Raw genomic sequence first — 20,305 nt, forward strand, 5'->3', positions numbered from 1 at the left:
TATTATATCCAGCTGGGTAATTTTGAAGTCGAAAATATCTATCTAACCTTTATTTTCTCAATTCCAGTCCAATTTAATCAATTTGCCTCCAGCATATTTTATCTGAGCATTCCTTATTTCAAATTCATGCAAAAAAGGAAGCTCATTATATTCCCCAAAACTCAATCTTTCTCAAAACTTCCTTATTTCTATTAAGGGCAATACTTAGTTTATACCTTAGAGTCATCTTTGACTCTCTCCCCACACTGTCAAGCCTATATCCTATTAGTTTCCAAGTCTTGTTAATACTACAAATCTCTAGTATACCCTCTCCATATAGTTATTACTGTATTTTGAATACTTCATAATCTCTCAGTTAGACTAATACCTCATAATTAGTTTCCCTAATCTCTGTCTTCCAACCTCCACAGCTACTAAACTGACATTATTAAAGTATATGATCATTTGACTTCCTATTCAAAAATCTTTAGTAGTTTCCTCCAAGAAAAAATATATTAATGCCCCAGGTTTGCATTTAAAGTCTTTCACTATCTAGTCCCCCCTATCAACCTATTCAGTATATTTCATATTAACCCCCATTCATGCACTCTGTTCTAATCACATTGACTTGCGAGCTATTCATTATACATTACACTCTATCACTTTCCTTTGTACACTTGACTCTCTACATTTTGAGCATTATATATCTTCCCTCACTGTAGACCTCAGCCTCACAATACCTCTAGTCAACTTCAAGACACAGATGTCATTGTCTATACACTCTTCTAAGTTGTAAGTGTTCTCTCTCTTGAATTTACTCTGCATGATTTTATATATATATGTATATATATGCATGATTTTATATATATGCATATATATATATATGTTTTGCTCTTGAAATTATTTTGTATTCTCAGAGACTACTTCAAAATAATGAATTCAGCTCTAAAAAAAGTCTATATCACTATTTTTTTTTCCCCTTAAAGTTTCCTTATTCTCTATGAGACTTTCCAGGAATTCTGCCTGGGGAATAGGAAGGAATAATTGTTATATAAAATTTCCAAATAATAATTTTTCATAAAGAATTGTGTAATTCTGACCAAGAGTTATTTAACAAATAGGTCTGAGAATTTCAAAGAATAATGAAAATTCCTGGTAATGGAACAAAGCAAGATCCAGATGCTTAAGTAATTATGCATTTTTCTTCTCTCCACTTATTTTAACTGAAAATAGAAAAATTCTGCAAACATGGCATAGCGTTTTGTTTTATAACCCTGACAAATTACTTCATATTGCTCTAAAAAAAGTTGGTTTGAGTGTGTTTTATGGTTACTAAGAAATCTATAGGCTATTTGAATAAGAGGGATAATTCCCATTTTCAATTATACATAGCATATAATACAGTACAATTTATGTAGAACAACTCTAATATATATTTATTACTTAACAAAACTGTTAATAATAAATTTGATGTGGAAGATAGATATATAAGATTTGCAAAGGGTTTAACATTTATTATCTCATTTGAACCTCAACTTTTGATCATTTGTTCACAACTATGTGAGGCAGTATTCTTATTATACCCTCATTTTACATATCAGGATGAGGTTCATAGAGTTTAAATGACATCAACAGAATCACTCAGACAATTGTGATATTAACTCATATCTTCCTGATTCTAAGTCCATTGTGCTACTTACTTGCTTAGGTTTTACAGAACACTTTGCAATTACTGAGTAGATTTTACTCTATAGCAGTATGCTATAAACTACAGTCTGCTAATTTGGCCCAAAGCCTATTTTTGTACGATCTTCAGAGCTAAAAATGGATTTTACATTTTAAAAAAATACAATAAAAGTTTATTTAAAAATGTAAAAACCATTCTTACTTAGTTGGATAGGGGAGGAGAACTTGTACAAAAACCGGTCAGCAGATTGGCATATGCAGGTTGTAGTTTGCTGATCCCTGGTCTATACTATCATTCATTCATTCATTCATTCATTCATTTATTTTAGGTTTTTTCAAGGCAAATGGGGTTAAGCGGCTTGCCCAAGGCCACACAGCTAGGTAATTATTAAGTGTCTGAGACCGGATTTGAACCCAGGTACTCCTGACTCCAGGGCCAGTGCTTTATTCACTACACTACCTAGCCGCCCCAACTATCATTTATTTTACTGAAGATTTTAGAAATGAGAAACAGTAGGCTATAGTGGGAAGATATAGAAGTCATTGTTGGATCACTTGAATTTAAATCCCAAGTCTGCCACTTAATTGTCTATTGCCTTGGGTTAATTACTACTATCCCCCCTCTAAATTTCAGGTTTCTCATTTAAAAAATGGGAATAAAAATATATGCCCGATCTACCTCACTGTGTAGGAACAAATGGTGCAATAAATGCTAAGAAGTTTATGACCAAAATGGGTTATAAATGAAACCTAGTATAATATAATGGTATAATGTTAAAAAGAAATCCATTGTTTCATGTTGTCTGTCCTATGCATTAAATACATTTTGAATAAGGTACGTTTTGCTTTCTAAATGACTGTTGGATCTATTTGTTCTACCATAACCTTTCTACAAATATTCTAGCTTTATCTCCAATTGCCTTTTAGAAATACTGAACTGGAGGTCTGGTACACATCTTAAATTTAACATATCCAAAACTAAACTCATTATCATTCACCTTCAGTGCTAACTCTAAACTCTAAGCTTCCTTATTATTATCAAAGACACTACCATTCTCCCAGTCACCCAAGCAAAGCAATCTACTTATTATCCTCTAGTCTTTACTCTCTCATTCCTCCATATCCCTATTGGTGGTCAGTTAATTCCTTGTCTTTTCTGCCCTTATGATATCTCTGATACATACAGTTTCAGTATCCTGTGGCTACATGCTACATGCTACAGGTCTTCATCCCTTTACACCTGGACTACTAGAACAGTTGACTCATTGGTTTTCCTGTCTTAAGTCTCTCCCCACTCTAGTCCACCTTCCTGCAAAGTTGCAGTGAAATTAATCTTCCTACAATGCAGGTCTGACCATATTATCCCCCTATTCAATAAATTCCAGTGGTTATATATTACATCCAGAATCAAATATAAAGTCATCTGCTTGGCTTTCAAAGTCCTTTATAATCTGACCCCTTTGTACCTTCCCAATTTTCCTACAACTTGTGTGTACTCAAGATATTTAGTCTCCTTGATGTGACTTGAATGTGACAATCAATCTCCAGACTCTGTGATTATAGTGGCCATCCTATATGCCTATAATGTTATCTATCCTTGTCGCTATGTCCTAGCATTTCTGATTTCCTTTAAGTCTCAGTTGAAGTTTTACCTTCTGTAAGAAGCCCTTCAGTCTCCCTTATTCTTAATAACTTCTCTCTGAAATTATTCCCAACTTATCCTGTATCTTGTACTCTTAATTTTTTTGTACAAAACTATTTGTACATTGTCTCCTCTATTAGATTCTGAGCTCCTTGAGAGCAGATTGGGTTTTTTTTTGGCCTTTCTTTGCATCTTTACAATATACTACAACTGGCCCAGATGAGGGGCCTAATAAGTGCTAGTCAATTGACTAGTTTATTCTTTTTTGCAAACCCCTGGAGTAGTCATTTTCATATTTAGTCAATAGCTTCACTATGTGAATCAGATATATCATATTTAGACTATTTTTAAACAACATTAGATAATGATTTTATTTCCTAACTTGTTAATGAACAATAGCCAAGTGAAAGTTTAAAATCCATTCTTATATTATGAGATTCTCTTTAAAAATATCTCATTTGCCTTTTCAATTACTAAAGCTTTCTATTCTTAGCTAATGCCACCTCCAATGAGAATACTACCTGAACTCCACCATAGTAATGCCAATACATTTTATTAGTATATGATGGTCGATGAACATATAATAATGATTAACAGCTCAGATTTACATAGTATCTTATGGCACATTTAGCACTTTTTTCATATTAACCTTATAGGGACATAGTACCCCAGTATTATTCACAATTTAGAGATAAAGAGTATTAATTGCAAAGAGGTCAGGTTACTTTGCCCATAGTCAATGTCATGCTAGAAACTAAAAATCAGGGCTTGTGACCTTACCTACTACATTATGTTGCTTCTGAACTTTGTTACTGAAAGCAGCAAGGATGTACTCCTATTCTGTAGTCTTACAAGGAAAATTCCATGGCAGAGAATAGTTATTAATTCATTAGTTATGAGTGAAAACAAGGTGGTAAGATGTAATAAAATGGTATCAAGCTGTATATATGACAGCTGGTAGATGGGTTGACAGGTACCTTGAAGTTCCATGGGACCAAGTCACTGCAGATGTTAACATAACACTCAAAGAGGCAGCCTAAACAACTAGGCTGCTGAGTGAGATAGGAGAGAAAAGAAAGAATACGTAGAAATCAATTCAACAAAAACATACAATACACACATGCATGCTGAATATAAAAACAGACAACAATCATTGTAAAGGATGAATTGTGTAGAAAACCAGGGGCATGATTCCTGAACCCATAGTCTTTGCACTTTAAAACACAAGTTAGCAGTAAGGTGGGAATGTGCTTTTTGTTTTTGTTATTGCCTCAATTTTCTCAGGAAAATAAGAAGCTTAAATCCATTAAGTTTTATGAAGATACTATCTGATATGTTTTAGTTTAAGATCATGAAACTTGTGGGGCCTAGGAAAAAATGTTCTAATCCTTTCATTTCTGAGGTTGTCTACTATGGGTTATCACTGTTTTCTAGATTTGTTTCTCCATAATCTCATTAACTATAATGCCCAAATACTACAAACTTGATCTGTGTGATCTCAATAAATCCTCAATGGAATTATTTATTTAATGAACTAGATTCTTTCTCATAGATCTTTTAATATTTCATGAATACTGATTCATTTTCCCACATTTCTTCCTTTCATATATGTTAGTGAAACAGAATAAGCCATCCCATTTTTAATGTAATCAAATAGAATTTGCATCAGAACAAGAAACAAGATGAAAAGGGAAATCAATGAAATTTCACTTCCTTGTGTAACAGACACATTTTCTCTTCTGTATTTATGGGTTGTTGTTTTTTTTACAATATTTAAGCAGTATTTAATCTCATCATTGGAAATGGGGTATTTCTTCCACTGAAACAGATGATACTTTTAAAATAATTGAGTAACTGGTCTCTGAGAGGTGCTGGGGCTAAAAAACTAATCATCTTACAGTCAAAGTAGTCATGGGACAGGAAAAATTAAAGCAGTATTTTGAAAAAAATCCACACTGGTCTTTTCTCTCCCCTTTCCCCACAAAATCAAACTTCAATGCAAAATATTTAAAGTCTGTAGTAGGTTATAAAGGCTTATGAGGCAATTTTGCTAATGGGTAAAATCTTACTATACTTTTAAGATGTGAGTGACAGTTAACAGCACTCCATTAATCAGTATTATTCAAAGCTGTCAGTTTCCCATCTGCCCCTTTATCTGCTTTGTACTAAATTATAGTTTGAGTGACACATTTGTAAAAAGGTATTTCAGATTTTAAAGTATTTATTGTGCAGTAAATTCATACTGAAATGTTCTAAAAGTTAATTTTACCATTACAAAATCTATTTAAAATCAGAACAATTACTTTTGCCAACATACTAATGAAAAAATCTGAAAATCAAAATATATTTTTGAATTTTTAATAGTATTATTACAATTAATATTTAGTTGATTTGAGTACTAAGAAGCATAACCTGCCATAAGTAACATATGGATAGTTTAAGAAATTTAAATTGGGTAGACATACACAAAAGGGCAGTTTTCACACCTTTTCTTGAATATAAATTTACTTGCTAACACCATTCATATAATAAAATCAAAGATTTTAACATAAATATGTTTCACAAAGTTTTCTTATCCACAATGCCTACCAGTGTCATCCACCTTGAATTTCAATTATTTTTCATTTCAAGCGAATAAATATCTTTTTTTTTTAAGGTTTTTGCAAGGCAAACAGGGTTAAGTAGTTTGCCCAAGGCTATACAACCAGGTAATCATAAGTGTCTGAGGCCGGATTTGAACTCAAGTACTCCTAATTCCAGGGCTGGTGCTCTATTGACTATGCCATCTAGCCACCCCACAAATAAATATTCTAACATGGTAAACATTATTCAAAAAAAAAAAGGAGGAAGATGGAAAGAATCATTAGTCAACTTCATGGTTTAAGAAACACAAAAGTAACCAAACATATCATGAAGGTAACTTAGAAACCCTTAAAGACTTCAGTGGCATGACTAGCTACTGAGTAATAGGCTCTGGAATGAGAAGAAAAGAAGCAGTTTTGCTTCAGAACACTCTTTCCAAGAGCACTTTTTTGATCATCTAATCAAATTATAGAAGTTTGAGCCAAAAGGGAATTCAGATACAATGGAAGGAACACTGGAATCAGAGGAGTTAGATTGAAATTTTATTTCTCTCTCTTACTTTACTTCTGTCTCAACACTGGATAGATCTCCTAAATTTTCTGGGTCTCAGTTTACTCATCTGTAAAAATTTGTAGTTGGGCTAGAAGGATTCTGAGTTGACTTCCAACTCTAAATCTAGGCTAAGAAATTATCTAGCTCTAATCTCTTTGAAAAGTTATTAAAGTCCAGAGTGTAGTAGTGGTTAGTCCAGTCACATACTCAGTAAGAGTAAAAACTAGATTAGAACTGAGGATTTTTCATTCTAAATCTAGTGATCTTTCTTCTATCTATATTAAAATCCTCATTTTTTAACAGATAAAGAAACTGAAGCTCTAGGGAAATTAAGCAATCTATTCAAAGTCACTGAGCTAGTTAGAGGAAAAAGTTTGAGCTTAGAATTCGGTTCTTTTGATTCCTATTCCAACTATTCTTTTCACTTTATCATGAAGGAAGCCCTATTGCCCTATGGAACAATGATTAATACAGAAATATCTTGGATCAACAGTGATATGAATATATGATATCATGGTTTTGATACATAAAGATAATAATATCATTATTCACTGCAGACTTTGTTGTTCCTCTATTGGTAATAAATTTGCATGTTTCCATCTACCAGTTTCACAATTAAGAGTGAGGAATTTGGGGTTAAGGGATCTAATTGCAGTCGTACAATAGAGAAAAGCTAACTAATGACCTTCCATTGCTGCACTCCTCCCGGAACTTCCATTTTCAGAAGTTGAGACTGGCCACCTCTTGGTCTTCTCTTACTTCCACTTTTGACTATCTGAACTTTGTCACCAAGTTCCCTTTTCCATCATCCCCCAGCTTTCAGCTCCTTTTCCTGTATTGTCTTCCCTACATAGAATATAAGATCCTTGAGGGATAGGTTTTTTTCTTATATTTGCATGTATTTATGTTTGCATATATATCTTATATTTGCATATAAGTAGAATATGAATAAACAAATTTGAATAAGTATAAAGGAATAAACAAAAAGATACTTAAATTTTTTTTCTCTTTCTTCTTGTTCACTCTGCTTGATACAGAATGTGATAAACTAAGGAGAGATGGTTATTGAAGCTCTTGGTTCTACTCTCAGGGACCAGAATACAACTTACTGCCTTGCTCGTAATAAATGTTGTTGACTTCTTAACAGGACCTTTGTAACAAGTAAATCCACTAGCCTGATCCTATTAGTGAATGTATATTATCCTAAACTTTTGAAATTATGTTCCTCTTTACCATGAGACTGAGTTTATTTGTAAAATATAGGTAATTCTCTACAAAAAAGTGCCATCAGTATGAAGTGGGCCATTGATTTGGGGTGGAAACCAACAATACTAAATTCCAGTTTTCCAGTCCTGCTAGAGGTAAACACAATTTTTGTCTACAATTAAATAATCTACAATTAAATAATTATATTTCCCTCAATATCTGTACTAGGTTGTAAAATATGAAGTCTTAATATATTATACAGCCCAACTAAAACTATTGGTTATTTTTATATCCAATCCATTTACAAAATATCAAAAGCGAAGAAAATCCTTCAGGGAAAGTGAAGCATCAACAAAGTTTTTCTTAGAAAAACTGGACATTTGACAATAGTATTCAAAAATGTACAAAAAAAGTTACTAATAAGCATATTTAACTCTGATTTTAATTATTTGAATGTAAGAACTTTACTTTTATGACATAATAGATGTTAAAATACCTTTATATTTATGTCTATAGCAAAATCATTTTGGTCATAGACACCTTAAAGACTAAAGCTGATTCTAAAACGTGACCAAAATCACAGAAAAATAATCAAACTTTTGTTTGTGTGATTAGTGAATTATTCTATACTACTTTAATATAAAACACTTTGAATAAGGGAATATTCCCACAAACCTTCATACTTTTATCTTCATTCTATCCTTAAAAATAAATTCATTTTTATTTACCTTATAGATAAATATGATTAACCCCAGGGTATCATCAAAGAATGGAAACTACAAAGAAAGCAAACCCTAAACTTAAAACAGCATTAGACTACACTGTTAGTCTATGCCATATTTAGTCTTTTTTTATTCTTTATCACTAAAAAGAACATGGACTATTTAGTAAAACAAGATTTAAAGTTACAAAGGATATCAGATAATCATTATTTTACAAGCAAGAAAATAAAGGGAAATAATTTGCTTAGATCAGACTTACGAGCTAACAGAGTGAGGATTTGAACTCATGTTGTCTTATTTGAAAATTCAGGCCTCTTTTCACTATGTTACATTGTTTCAGAAATGGTTTCAAGTGTACCAGTACATTTTAAGATTAAGTAATATTCTTTAAATATTCATTTGATTTGTAAACTTTACCTTCTGATCACTTTCTTCATCTTCATCTTTAAAAGGGTCACATGCCGAGTTGGATTTAGAGAAAGTTGGTCCCTGAGAGTAGTACTGAGAGCTTCGATAACCATCTCTCCTTAGTTTATCACATTCTGTATCAGACAGAGTGAACAAGAAGAAAGAGAAAATTTTAAAAAGTGTCTTTTTGTTTATTCATATTCTATTTGCATTTTGCAAATCACAATTTTAAAAGCCAAATAAGATATATTAATATCATTTTCAACTTTTATTTGAAAACAAAGAACATATAATAAATCCAAAATTCTATATAAAACTTTAAGCAATTCTCCAGTTCCTTCTTTTTTCAATTAACTTTATATCATATAAACTCCAAAGATAATTTTGATACTCCATGCATATTCAATTTGCATAGAGTGAAAACTGTAAAAGCACTTCTGTTGGTTCCATTAAAGATAGGAATGGGAAATTACTCGGGATGTTATAGGAATCCACTTGCTGCTTATGATTTCCATGAATCTGGGAATAGAGTAAGAGGTATGATGTTATGAGATTCGGGTTGGGGGAATAACATTAGTTGAGTTTTTAGGAATTTTTATTGGTTTTTTTTTATTTTTGCATGGCAATGGGTTTAAATGATTTGCCAATGGGTTTAAATGACTTGCCAGAGATGACAAAGCTAAGTATTAGTGTCTGAGACCAGGCTTGAACTCAGGTCCTCCTGATTCTAGGGGCTAGTGCTCTATTCACTGGGCCACCTAGCTGCCCCTTTTAGGAACTTTGATATCTTTTTTTCTATTATTCATGTTAACACATATTTTAAGAATATAAATGAGGGAGAGGTGATTTGGCTGTAATAACTGCCATATGTTATAAATTTCTTTCCTGAATGAGGGTCCTAATGTTGTAATAACCTCCAGAAGTTTTATTTTAAAAAAATTTTAAATATTAAAAGATCCTAACAAGTCAAATTCTTTAAAAATTGTGGTTTAACGTGTTAAAAAGTGGCTTTCTATTTACTTACAAACTACAACTTTATAATAAAAATGAGCTACAAAACAGTGAGTCCTTTATGCAGCATAAGTTTCTATATCACAATGCCTGTTTTAAATCATAATGTTTCAGATGAAATATAATGCTCGAGTTCAAGATTAAATAGTAGTATAGCTTTATGGCAGCTAACCAATTCTTTAACTTATCAGATTTTTGAAATCTTGTAAACTCATCACATTACACAGCCATATATCATGTTCCAAGTCTTGGTAATTCTAGGAAAATTTCCTTCTGTCAGTTTCAACAGTTCTCTTTGTTTGTAAAAACATGCCTTTGTTCATTAAAAACTAAGTGTATTGTCTGCTAGATGTGACATAAGTAAATAATCCAAAATCATTGTGAATGAACAAAGCCACTTTTCAAGTATTAAACCAATCAAGAGTCACAACTAGACAAAACAAATTCAACAGGGTACAGTCTATGTTGAAAGTATGCAAACTTTTAATACACACTCTTTGATAAGAGGCATAATGGCAAAGTAGAGAGAATACTGGATTTTCAGTTATTATGCCCATTTAAAGTCCTGGTTCTGAAATCTGTAAGCAATCTGTGTGAGACCAAGTTCATTTTTTCCCATCATACCATGAGGGTATATCTAATAATAAAATTAATCTTAGTATATTAAAATTAAAAATTTTCATAAACTACAAATCCTGCTTCCTAATTTTTTCACACTGACATATAACTAAATAAACCTTCCAGATAATAGAGAGGGTTTTTTCCCCTATAATGAATGTGCAAATGAGATTTTAGGAAAACAACCAGTTCTGAGGTTTTGTTAGTTATTATTCACTATTTAAATTTTAACTATTTCTAAACTTTCCCTAACTACTTTTCCTATAATACAACACAAGATATTTTTCTTTCCTCTTCCAATCTTCATTTTTCAAGAGATCTATGCAACACATGTTGGTTTATAACCACATTTTACACTATTTTTTATATTAAGTGCATAAAAGGAGGCATAATCGGTCCATCTAGCACGAGAACCTGTTTCTGACAATGGCAAAGACAATTTTACAGGAAAGAGCAGGTCTCCTTGCTTTCTGCCAGAATGGATAATGTGCTCTAACATCCCTTTAATAATACAGTCATGAATTATCTTTAAATTTCTTGAACCTTTTTTTAAAATAAAATTCATTCCTGATCTTAAAAAAAAAAAACCCATAAGACTTCAAACTTACAAATCTCCAGGTCAGATAATGGTAACTTAGTAGTTAAAATAGTTAAGAGCAGACCATAGAGTAATTAAATCCTAAAACCTAACTCCTAAAGAAACCATAAATCCAAAATAAAACAGGAAAGAGGATACAAGCAAAGCTTGGGAATCCATTAAGTATAGGAATTCAAGGCCCCCAATAAATGTAAAAAAGCAATGTAAATTATATTTTGTAAATGTAAAAAAATGGAAAGAAGAGAAAATTCCACATCTAAAATCCAAATGATGTGGGAATGCCCTCATGTTCTGTGGAGTTGCTTTCTTCAATTGTAAAATGAGACAGTTGAAATAGATGGCTTCTGAGGCCCTTTCTAATTCTAGAGTTATGATTTTTAATAAATACAGTCTAATTAATCTCTTTATTTCAAAGGAAGTAGTATTTTGAGAGGGGAAAGTTCCATTCTTTTGAAATCTTAATTAATTTTGTAAGATCTTGGTTGAATTTAACTATATAACATTTTTTCCATTCTTTTGCTTATCCTTCCTTGTATATATTAACAGCAACATTGTGAGATGATCAATTATGATGGATGTAGCTACTCCTAATAGTTCAGTGATAAGGATAATCATAAAAGAACTGTTAGGGGAGAGTGGCTAGGTGGCGTAGTGGATAAAGCACCGGCCTTGGAGTCAGGAGTACCTGGGTTCAAATCCGGTCTCAGACACTTAATAATTACCTAGCTGTGTGGCCTTGGGCAAGCCACTTAACCCCATTTGCCTTGTAAAAACCTAAAAAAAAAGAACTGTTAGGAGAAATGCTCACATCCAGAGAAAAAACTATGGAGTATGAATTCAGAGCAAAGCATACTATGTTCACTTTTTAAAACAACTTTTATGTTGCTTCTTTCCCTTTCATGGTTTTCTTTCTCCCTATAGTTCTAATTCTTTTTTCACAGCATGATTAATATAGTAACAAATCTCTAGTCTGACAATAATATGAATTAAATATTTTTATTGATGATTTCATTAGATCACTATAAGAAAGAACACTGCTAGATTTTCTTACTAATAGTTCATTCCTATGACTCATTATTTTTCATTTCTATTTCCCTTTGTCTTTAAAGTAACCAGATAGTAATATGTAATGTAGTACATGCATATATACATATTTAAAATATACTCTCCTGCAAAACTATAAAAGCTAAAGACTTATTTAAGCCCATATAATTGTCTTCCAATAAATTTAGATGTTGAGACCATTAAGAACTAATCATCACCTCAATAAATGAATTTAAATTATCCAATTAATCTATCATTAAAGGCCTAGCTTTATTATTTTGTATTAGGAGATGATCTAGGTTTTCAAGGCTATATTAGAGGAGAAATAGCTCTGAGAACCTCTTTGAAGCTGGCAAAGTTTTATATGGACTAAACCATGCACAATATCTGACATCTGAGTATGGTGAAGAGACTCATCACTGGAAGATTTATTACTGAGAATTTCTGATCTGAGTTGGTAGAGGGAAGACATACATTAATGGCATCACTGCTTCTTTGAAGCATATCAATATAAAAAGGCAAAATTAAAAAAAATTGCTTAAAATTCTTACCTTTATAAGAAACCTGAAAATTACTTTCCCTTTGTTGGTATGTCAAACAAAAGATCTTTGTAAAATAAGACAAAATGACTGAATAAAACAAAAATCCTTTGATTACTGATACCATTATATAAAATAAAGAAAAGGCATAGAGAAAGGTGATAATTTGAAAGATGCCAACCCTAGTTTTTTTCACAAAATCTCAAAGGGAAAATGAAAATAAATATACATTAAACTCTAATGACTTACAAAAGAGGGATTAAAATAATAGTATGATACTTTAAACTTAGACATTTATTAATTTGGAAAGAAATAATAACAAAGTTTGACTGTTTGAATTGATATTCATAGTTGGCTTTTTAATTTCCAAAACTAAGGAGAAATGGGAAGATCAAGTGTGATAAAGAGGAAAAGAGTGGTGGAATCAAAATCAACCCAGGATCTGGGTTCAAATGACTACTGCTTATGGCTTGTAAGTCTTGTTATTCTTTGGACCTAGTTTTCTTAGATTAACAGCTGACCAGGTGACCCCTTCCAACTCTTAAATCTATGATTTTATAATCTTAGTAATATGAATTTGAGAACTAAGAGTAACCAAAACATTATTCAAATTTGGCACTAAAATGTATGATGTGGTATCCCAACCACCCAGGGGGTTACATTGATTTTAATTTATTAGTTTTTATTTGTATTATCTGAGCAGCAATCAACTGGGAAAAGTTTAGTAAGAAGCCAAGAAGCAACTAAGGTAGGACCAGGAGAGCCCAGATTTCATCAACTCTGTAAAAATTATTTATGTACTCAATTGTTTAAATGTTGTCTTCCTCATTAGAATACCACTTATTTGAAGACAGGAACTAGTTTTACCTTTGTCTTTTTAATGCTTAACTTTTATGTCCATCACATAATAAGTGCTTACTGATCAATTATTTTTTTAAATGATTCTTTATTCCAAGGATAAACTTAGGGTCAATGAAGACAACTCACCTACTGCTTTTCCTTTCTGGGCCTAGATCATTATTTGCAATGATTTGAGAGACAAAGACATTCATGGACAAGATCTATTAATTGATCAACAAAACAATTTATCAATAGTAATTATTATCCATTGGTTTTTCCTCAGTGAATATTTAGGCTAAGCTCATTTGAGTGGTTATGGATGGTATCCAGGAAACTCTTTAAGGCTTGAAGAAATTTAACAATTTCATCAGCAAATCTATAGAGCCTCATATATTATTCTTTGCTGGACATTCTCCAGATGGCAACAAACATCTATTGCCTCCTTAGATCATAGGATCATAGATCTGGAGCTGGGACAACTTCAGAGATGATCTACTACTATTCCTTCATTTTGCTGATTAGAAAAATGTAAGGCCAAATAGGTTATGTTTTGTACAAGACCACACAGATACTACCAAGTGACATCTGAAATCAAGTTCCTGATTCCAGACATTTTTTTCCCATAGTATCACGTTCTAATAGTTCCAATGTATCTTACAAGAAATTTCTTTTTTTTTTTTAAGTTTTTGCAAGGCAAATGGGGTTAAGTGGTTTGCCCAAGGCCACACAGCTAGGTAATTATTAAATTGTCTGAGGCTGGATTTGAACCCAGGTATTCCTGACTCCAGGGCAAGTGCTCTATCCACTGCGCCACCTAGCCGCCCCAAAAAATTTCACATGATTATGATAAATATATAGGGAACAACTTGCTGGGGAAGATCAAGTATTGTAATGATTTCCTCTATTCCACATATAAATTCCTCTGTATGGTTTTTAAAATTTGAGGTCTCACCATTTTTTCAATTTTTTTCAGTTTTTAAGCATATTCTTGAGCAAAATACTTTCTAATATTTTTTAAAATTTCTTTTTCATTTGTTAAAAATTCTTTTTGAGATATTGGTAACCTGGGTTTCTCTTTTTAAAGTCAAATTAACATTTTATCTTTTTAGTTTTTGCAAAGTAATGGGGGTAAGTGAATACCCAAGATCACACAGTTATGTAATTAAGTGTCTGAGGCTGCATTTGAACTCAGGTCTTCCTGACTCCAAGGTTGGTGCTCTATCTACTGCACCACCTAGCTGCCTCCATTTTATCTTTTTTTAAAATCCTAGTTTAATGAGTCAATGACTTTCTTTAAATACTGTAAAACTTTTCAATGACTTTCAGAATTTCTATGTTGATGCTTAGATGGAAGTGTATTGTTTCGCTAGTTATTTTAATGGCATTCCCAATTCACTGACCATTTGTTACATTATTACTATTGTTGATCAAAGTGTTCAGAGATCAAAATTTTCTCCTCATAACTACTTTGACTGTATCCTAAGTGTGGATATATTTTGTCATTATCTATATTTTATCTGATAAAATTATCTATTGTTACTATGATTTGTTATTTGACCCTCCAATTCTTTAGGATTATTTAGACCCCATTTACATTTAAGTCTTTCTTCAAAGGTCCTTTTTCATTGAGTATAATTTTATTAACTTGTGGAAAGTAAAAGGATATGTCAAGTCTTTCTGCTTTTCTGTGTTTGTGAGATTTCACTTTTATAAAGGTTAGTAAAAGATGAGAAATATATGTTCACTTTTCAATTCCCTTTTGATAAATTACAGAGATCTGACAGATAACTTTTCTAAAGTTCTATTCAAGTGATTATAGCTTCTTTCTCATTAAACTTTCTGTTAAATTAATCTGTCTGAGAGATTTTGAAGTTCCTAACTATTAATATTTTGCTTTATTGTTCTGTATAATTCAATTAATTTTTCTCTCAGTAACTTTGTGAGGATAACTGAGAATAAAATGATATGTGTAAAGTACTTTAAAATGTTTAAAACACATCAGTTATTAAATATTATTGACATTTCAATATTTATTTTGCCTTTAAACATAATGTAATCTCCCTATTTAACTTTTAATCATGTCTGTTTTTACTGTTGCCTTATTTTCAGGTCGTGAATGATATATTCTCTTTTTTGAGTTAGCTTTAAGCATAATATATTTTAGTCCAGCACCTTAATTTACCTCTCTTTATGTTTCAAATATGTCTCTTCTGAACAATATGTTGTTGACTTCTGCTTTTTAATTCACTTTGCTGTCTTCCTCTTTATAGGTGAGTTAATCCCATTCACCTTCACCAGTTATGACTGCTAAATGTGAACTTCCTTCCATCTTACACTTTTCCCTTTCTTTGTTTCCTACTCCATCTTTACATAGAAAATGGTGGTGAAAGAAAAGGAATGTCATCAAAATCAGTCATCTATAGTTGAAGACAGGTAGTTAGGTGGCTTATTATCTAGCTTATGCTAGATTTGGAAAACAGGAAGATGCAAGTCAAAATACCACTTCAGACATTCATTTTGCTGTATTATCCTGCATGATTTGATTAATCTCTCACAGCCTAAGTTTCCTCACCTATAAAAGGGGAACAATAACAACACATACCCTTTAGGATTTTTGTGAGGATGAAAAGAGATGGTATATGTAAACACAATGCATGCAAATTCACATATATATATATATATTGTTTACTTTGCAAATATTAAAAATATATATAAATTATGATGATCTTTTTTTCTCTGTTCTTGAAGAAGACCAGGATTTCAAGGGAGGTGATGCCAGGACAAGCAAGTGAACTGGATTTGAGTGAGGGGCTGCTGTACTAAGTCATCAGTACATTTTTCTCTTTTGGAGCCATCTGGAGTCAGTGGCAAGATATGAATCTGGATGACTGGAGATGGTCCTATATAAAAACTAGCCACTGAGTTCACTCTTTTGTCCATTCTCTTATCCCCCTAACCTGAACCAAATCAATTGTTATTTCACTTTCTTTTTAATCCTTCCTTTAAGGTCAAACTTTCCAAAATTCATTTGTGCTTGATACTTTTACTTTCTCCTGGCCTTTCCCTCCTTCTTAAAATCCCTTTTTTCCCTTTTCCTATATAATGAGTTTCCCTGTTCAGTTTAATGCATTATTCCAACTAAATCTATGTGAGCATATGTGTTCAATTTTCCTTGGTCTGGTTCAAATGGGTGAGATTTATGCTTTGCTCCCCACATTCCTTCTATTTTGTTAATAAATCTCTCCCCTTTCTTCCCTACCATATTCCTTTCTACCTTCCTTTCATTAAAAGATTCTTAGAACAAAACACTGTTATCTTCAATTCCTGTGTCTTCATTCCCTATGTTATCTTTTACATCTTCATTATTCTGTGGGGACATTTGTTTTCTTTCCCCCTTTTATATAAATATATATATATATATATATATTTATATGACATGATCACTTTTTCATCATTTAGTCTATTTCCAGTTGTTCAAATATATTTATCTTTCTGGGTTTCTCTCTACTACTGCCGTACATTTCAATTTCTACTCAGTTCCAGTATAGTCTTCAGGTATGCCTAAATATTTATTTTTCCATTAACAGCCAATTTCTCCCAACTTATTCCCATAAAATTATACTCAGCATTGTGTTATTCTTATTTTGTAAGCCTTGCATGTAGTAGCTGCCAGGCCTTGTGTGATTCTGATTTCTTTGTTTTTTTAAATTTCTTTAAAAATTTGAAAAGATTGTGTTCCCTATCTCATCCTGGCTGGAAATGTAGGGTAAATTCATAGGTCTTATTGGCACAGGTACTTTGTTCTTCTACATTTCGGATCAGGATTGGTTCACTCCTCCTTGGACAATTTGGTTTCTCCCTTCCCTCTTTTCCTAAAAACTACTCACCAAAATGACTCAGAAATTAGTGTGAATATACTAGAAATCCACTATAGCTCAGAACTCGCAAGTTTAAGAGATTCGCTAGCCTCAGACTTCCTACTAGCTGGGATTACAGGTATATATTGATTGTGACTGCTTGCATAATTTAAAAAAAATTTCAGGGACATTAATAGCACCCTGGAGTTGTAAGGACTTGAATTCAAATTTGGCCTTAGACACTTAATAATTATCTTACTGTGTGACCTTGGGTCAAGTCACTTAGTCTCATTACCTTGTTAAAAAAAGAGAAGAAAAAACATTTCTGAGAGTTTTCACTTTGGGATTTCTTTCAGAAAGTAACTGGCATATTTTTTTCTATTTTTACTTTCCCCACTAGGTTAATAGATAAAGAGTAGTTTTGATTAACTACTCTGAAATATGAATTGGAGAAGGGAGTGGCAAGATTGGTATCTGATGATAAGAAATATTTTATTTATTATGAATTTTACAATTTTCCCCTTAATCTTGCTTCCCTCCCCTCACCCCCCACAGAAGGCAGTCTGTTAGTCTTTACATTGTTTCCATGGTATACATTGGTCTAAGTTGAATGTGATGAGAGAGAAATCATATCCTTAAGGAAAAAAACAAAGTATAATATACAGAAAAATTGCATAAGATAATGTTTTTTTTTTAAATTAAAGGTAATAGTCTTTGGTCTTTGTTCAAACTCCACAATTCTTTCTCTGGATACAGATGGTATTCTTCATTGCAGATATCCCAAAATTGTGCCTGATTGTTGCACTGATAGGATGAGCAAGTCCTTTAAGATTGATCAACACCCCCATGTTGCTGTTAGAGTGTACATTGTTTTTCTGGTTATGCTCAGCTTGCTCACCAATGTGATAATTCTTAATATTTCCTCTTGGCCAATTTTCCAGGTCAGCTGATTTTTTGATAAGTGATATCTCATATTTTCTACTATTTTTTTAATTCTTTTAGTGTTCTTATAAGATTTACATTATCTCAGGAAATCATTAATTCTGTTTAAGTCATTATAATTTTCATGACATTCATGAAATACATGGTTTTCTGTCTTCTGTTCTAAGGTTTCTCTTTTCTTCCCAATTCTTTCCTCCAAAACTCTCATTTCACTTATATTTTTAAAATCTTGCTTAATTTATTTTACCCATGTAGTTATTTTCTACTTCAAGACTGTTTTTATAGTTACTTTGAAGTTATTCCCTTTCTCTGGGTTTTTTTCTTGAGCAATATTTGCCTCATTATATTTCTTTAGTGTTAGGTATGTACTTCTGTTTAGAGCTCCAGACTCAATTCTGTTTTAGGACTTTGTATCAGGGCCAGACACTTCAGTATTGGATGCGGTGGTTACATACTGTTTGGTTCTTACATCACTTTCTTGAGTTACTATCACTTAGTCACTTCTCTTAGTGTATCTGCATTCACAGTGCACAGTTGCTTCATAGTCTTGGGTTAGGACTCTGAGGTAGGGTCTTCTATTTATTATTATCACAAATTTACCCTATATATGTATTGTTTGCACACAGTTGTTTGCATGTAGTCTATGCAATTAGACTGTGACTTTCTTGAGAATAGGGATTTTTTTTGCCTTTCTTTATATCTATTCCCAGTGTTTAGATAGGAAAATGGTAAATGCTTAATAAATGCTTATTGACTTTACTTATCTCTGATTTTCTCTTTTGCATGGGGATTCTTCAGCTAGGGTCCTGGATGTAATCTGTTTCCCCTAGTGTTTCTCCAGCTAGGTAACTGCCAAGGGCTTCCCTGTGCAGTGTTCTGTCAAACTTTTTGGCAATATTCATGCAGGATTCTCTGGCCAAATCTCTCTTCTCTCCTTAATACAGTTTCCTTTGCTCTTATGCAAGTCAAGCACCATATGAGTCTTTAAAGCTATGCCTTTAGAATTTGTATTGAACACATTCCTTTTTTTTTTTGGAAAAAAAGAATGTTTACTTAATTATATTACCATATATTCCCTACTGGTGTTATTTACTCAGTGCTTACTGACTAGGCAGTTATCTCCAAGTCTAGAACTACTTGTTACATGTCAATTTGCTAAACAGTCTATATCTATTCATACAAGATTATGGTGTGGCACCTCTCCTTTTTTAAAAAGTAGACTTAACTAATGGTTTATTTATTTTATTATTTTTACAATTTCTAGTTTGATTGACTAATTTTGTTAATAACATCTTTGATATTTAGAATTTCTACCTTCTGTATTTTGATATTTTAATTGCTGGACTTCTAGTTATTTTTATTAGATTTTTCAATTCATTGCTTTGTTCTTTTTCTTTTGTTCATGAAAGTGTTTAAATATATAAAATTTCCCCTAAGGACTGATTCAGCTTTATTCCAAAATTTTTAATTTACTGTCATAATAATAATAATAGTAGTAGCTAACAAATATACAGTTCTTTAAGTTTTACAAAGATCTTTACAAGTATTATCTCATTTCATCTTTACAACAACCCTGATAGTTACTTTTGCATTTATAGATGAAGAATACAAGGTGAACAAAAGTTAAGCGATTTACACAGGGTAACTCAGGTTTAACTCAGTTGTTTCTGACTTCAGGTCCAATACCGTATCCATTGAGACCAAATTATCTATTTTTCTTTTTGTAATTTGTTCTTTGACTCAATAATTCTATGGGATTAAATTATTAGTTTCTGATTAACATTTTTGTGCCACCTCTCTGAAATGAAAATTTTTTATACTGGGCAACTTATAACCCAACTTTTCAGTATGACCAAATTATAAAATTAAGCTTGGTTTATAGCATGAATTAGATGTGGAAGGGGTGACTAATGAGGAAAGCAAAGAAATAAGTCCTATAAATGATGACTTTTATGAAAAAATAAGAAGCTAAATCTCAGATCACTTTGGTTACACTTTGGTCACAAATAAGAATTATTCTATGAAATTAATTCCTGGCTAGAAACTAAGTATAGGAAACTGAAATATTATCTGATACT

At 32.0% G+C, this 20,305-nt stretch overlaps 1 protein-coding gene across 1 annotated transcript in view; it reads right to left on the reverse strand.

Moving 5' to 3' along the window:
* Positions 1 to 20,305, reverse strand: part of NHSL1 (NHS like 1) — a 264,064-nt gene that overhangs the window by 37,228 nt on the left and 206,531 nt on the right. The window contains 1 exon segment of the mRNA XM_074187692.1: positions 8,788 to 8,912. Within this exon segment, the coding sequence (XP_074043793.1) occupies positions 8,788 to 8,912 (125 nt within the window).

Source organism: Macrotis lagotis, chromosome 5, assembly GCF_037893015.1.
Source record: "Macrotis lagotis isolate mMagLag1 chromosome 5, bilby.v1.9.chrom.fasta, whole genome shotgun sequence".
Lineage (NCBI taxonomy): Eukaryota > Metazoa > Chordata > Mammalia > Peramelemorphia > Peramelidae > Macrotis > Macrotis lagotis.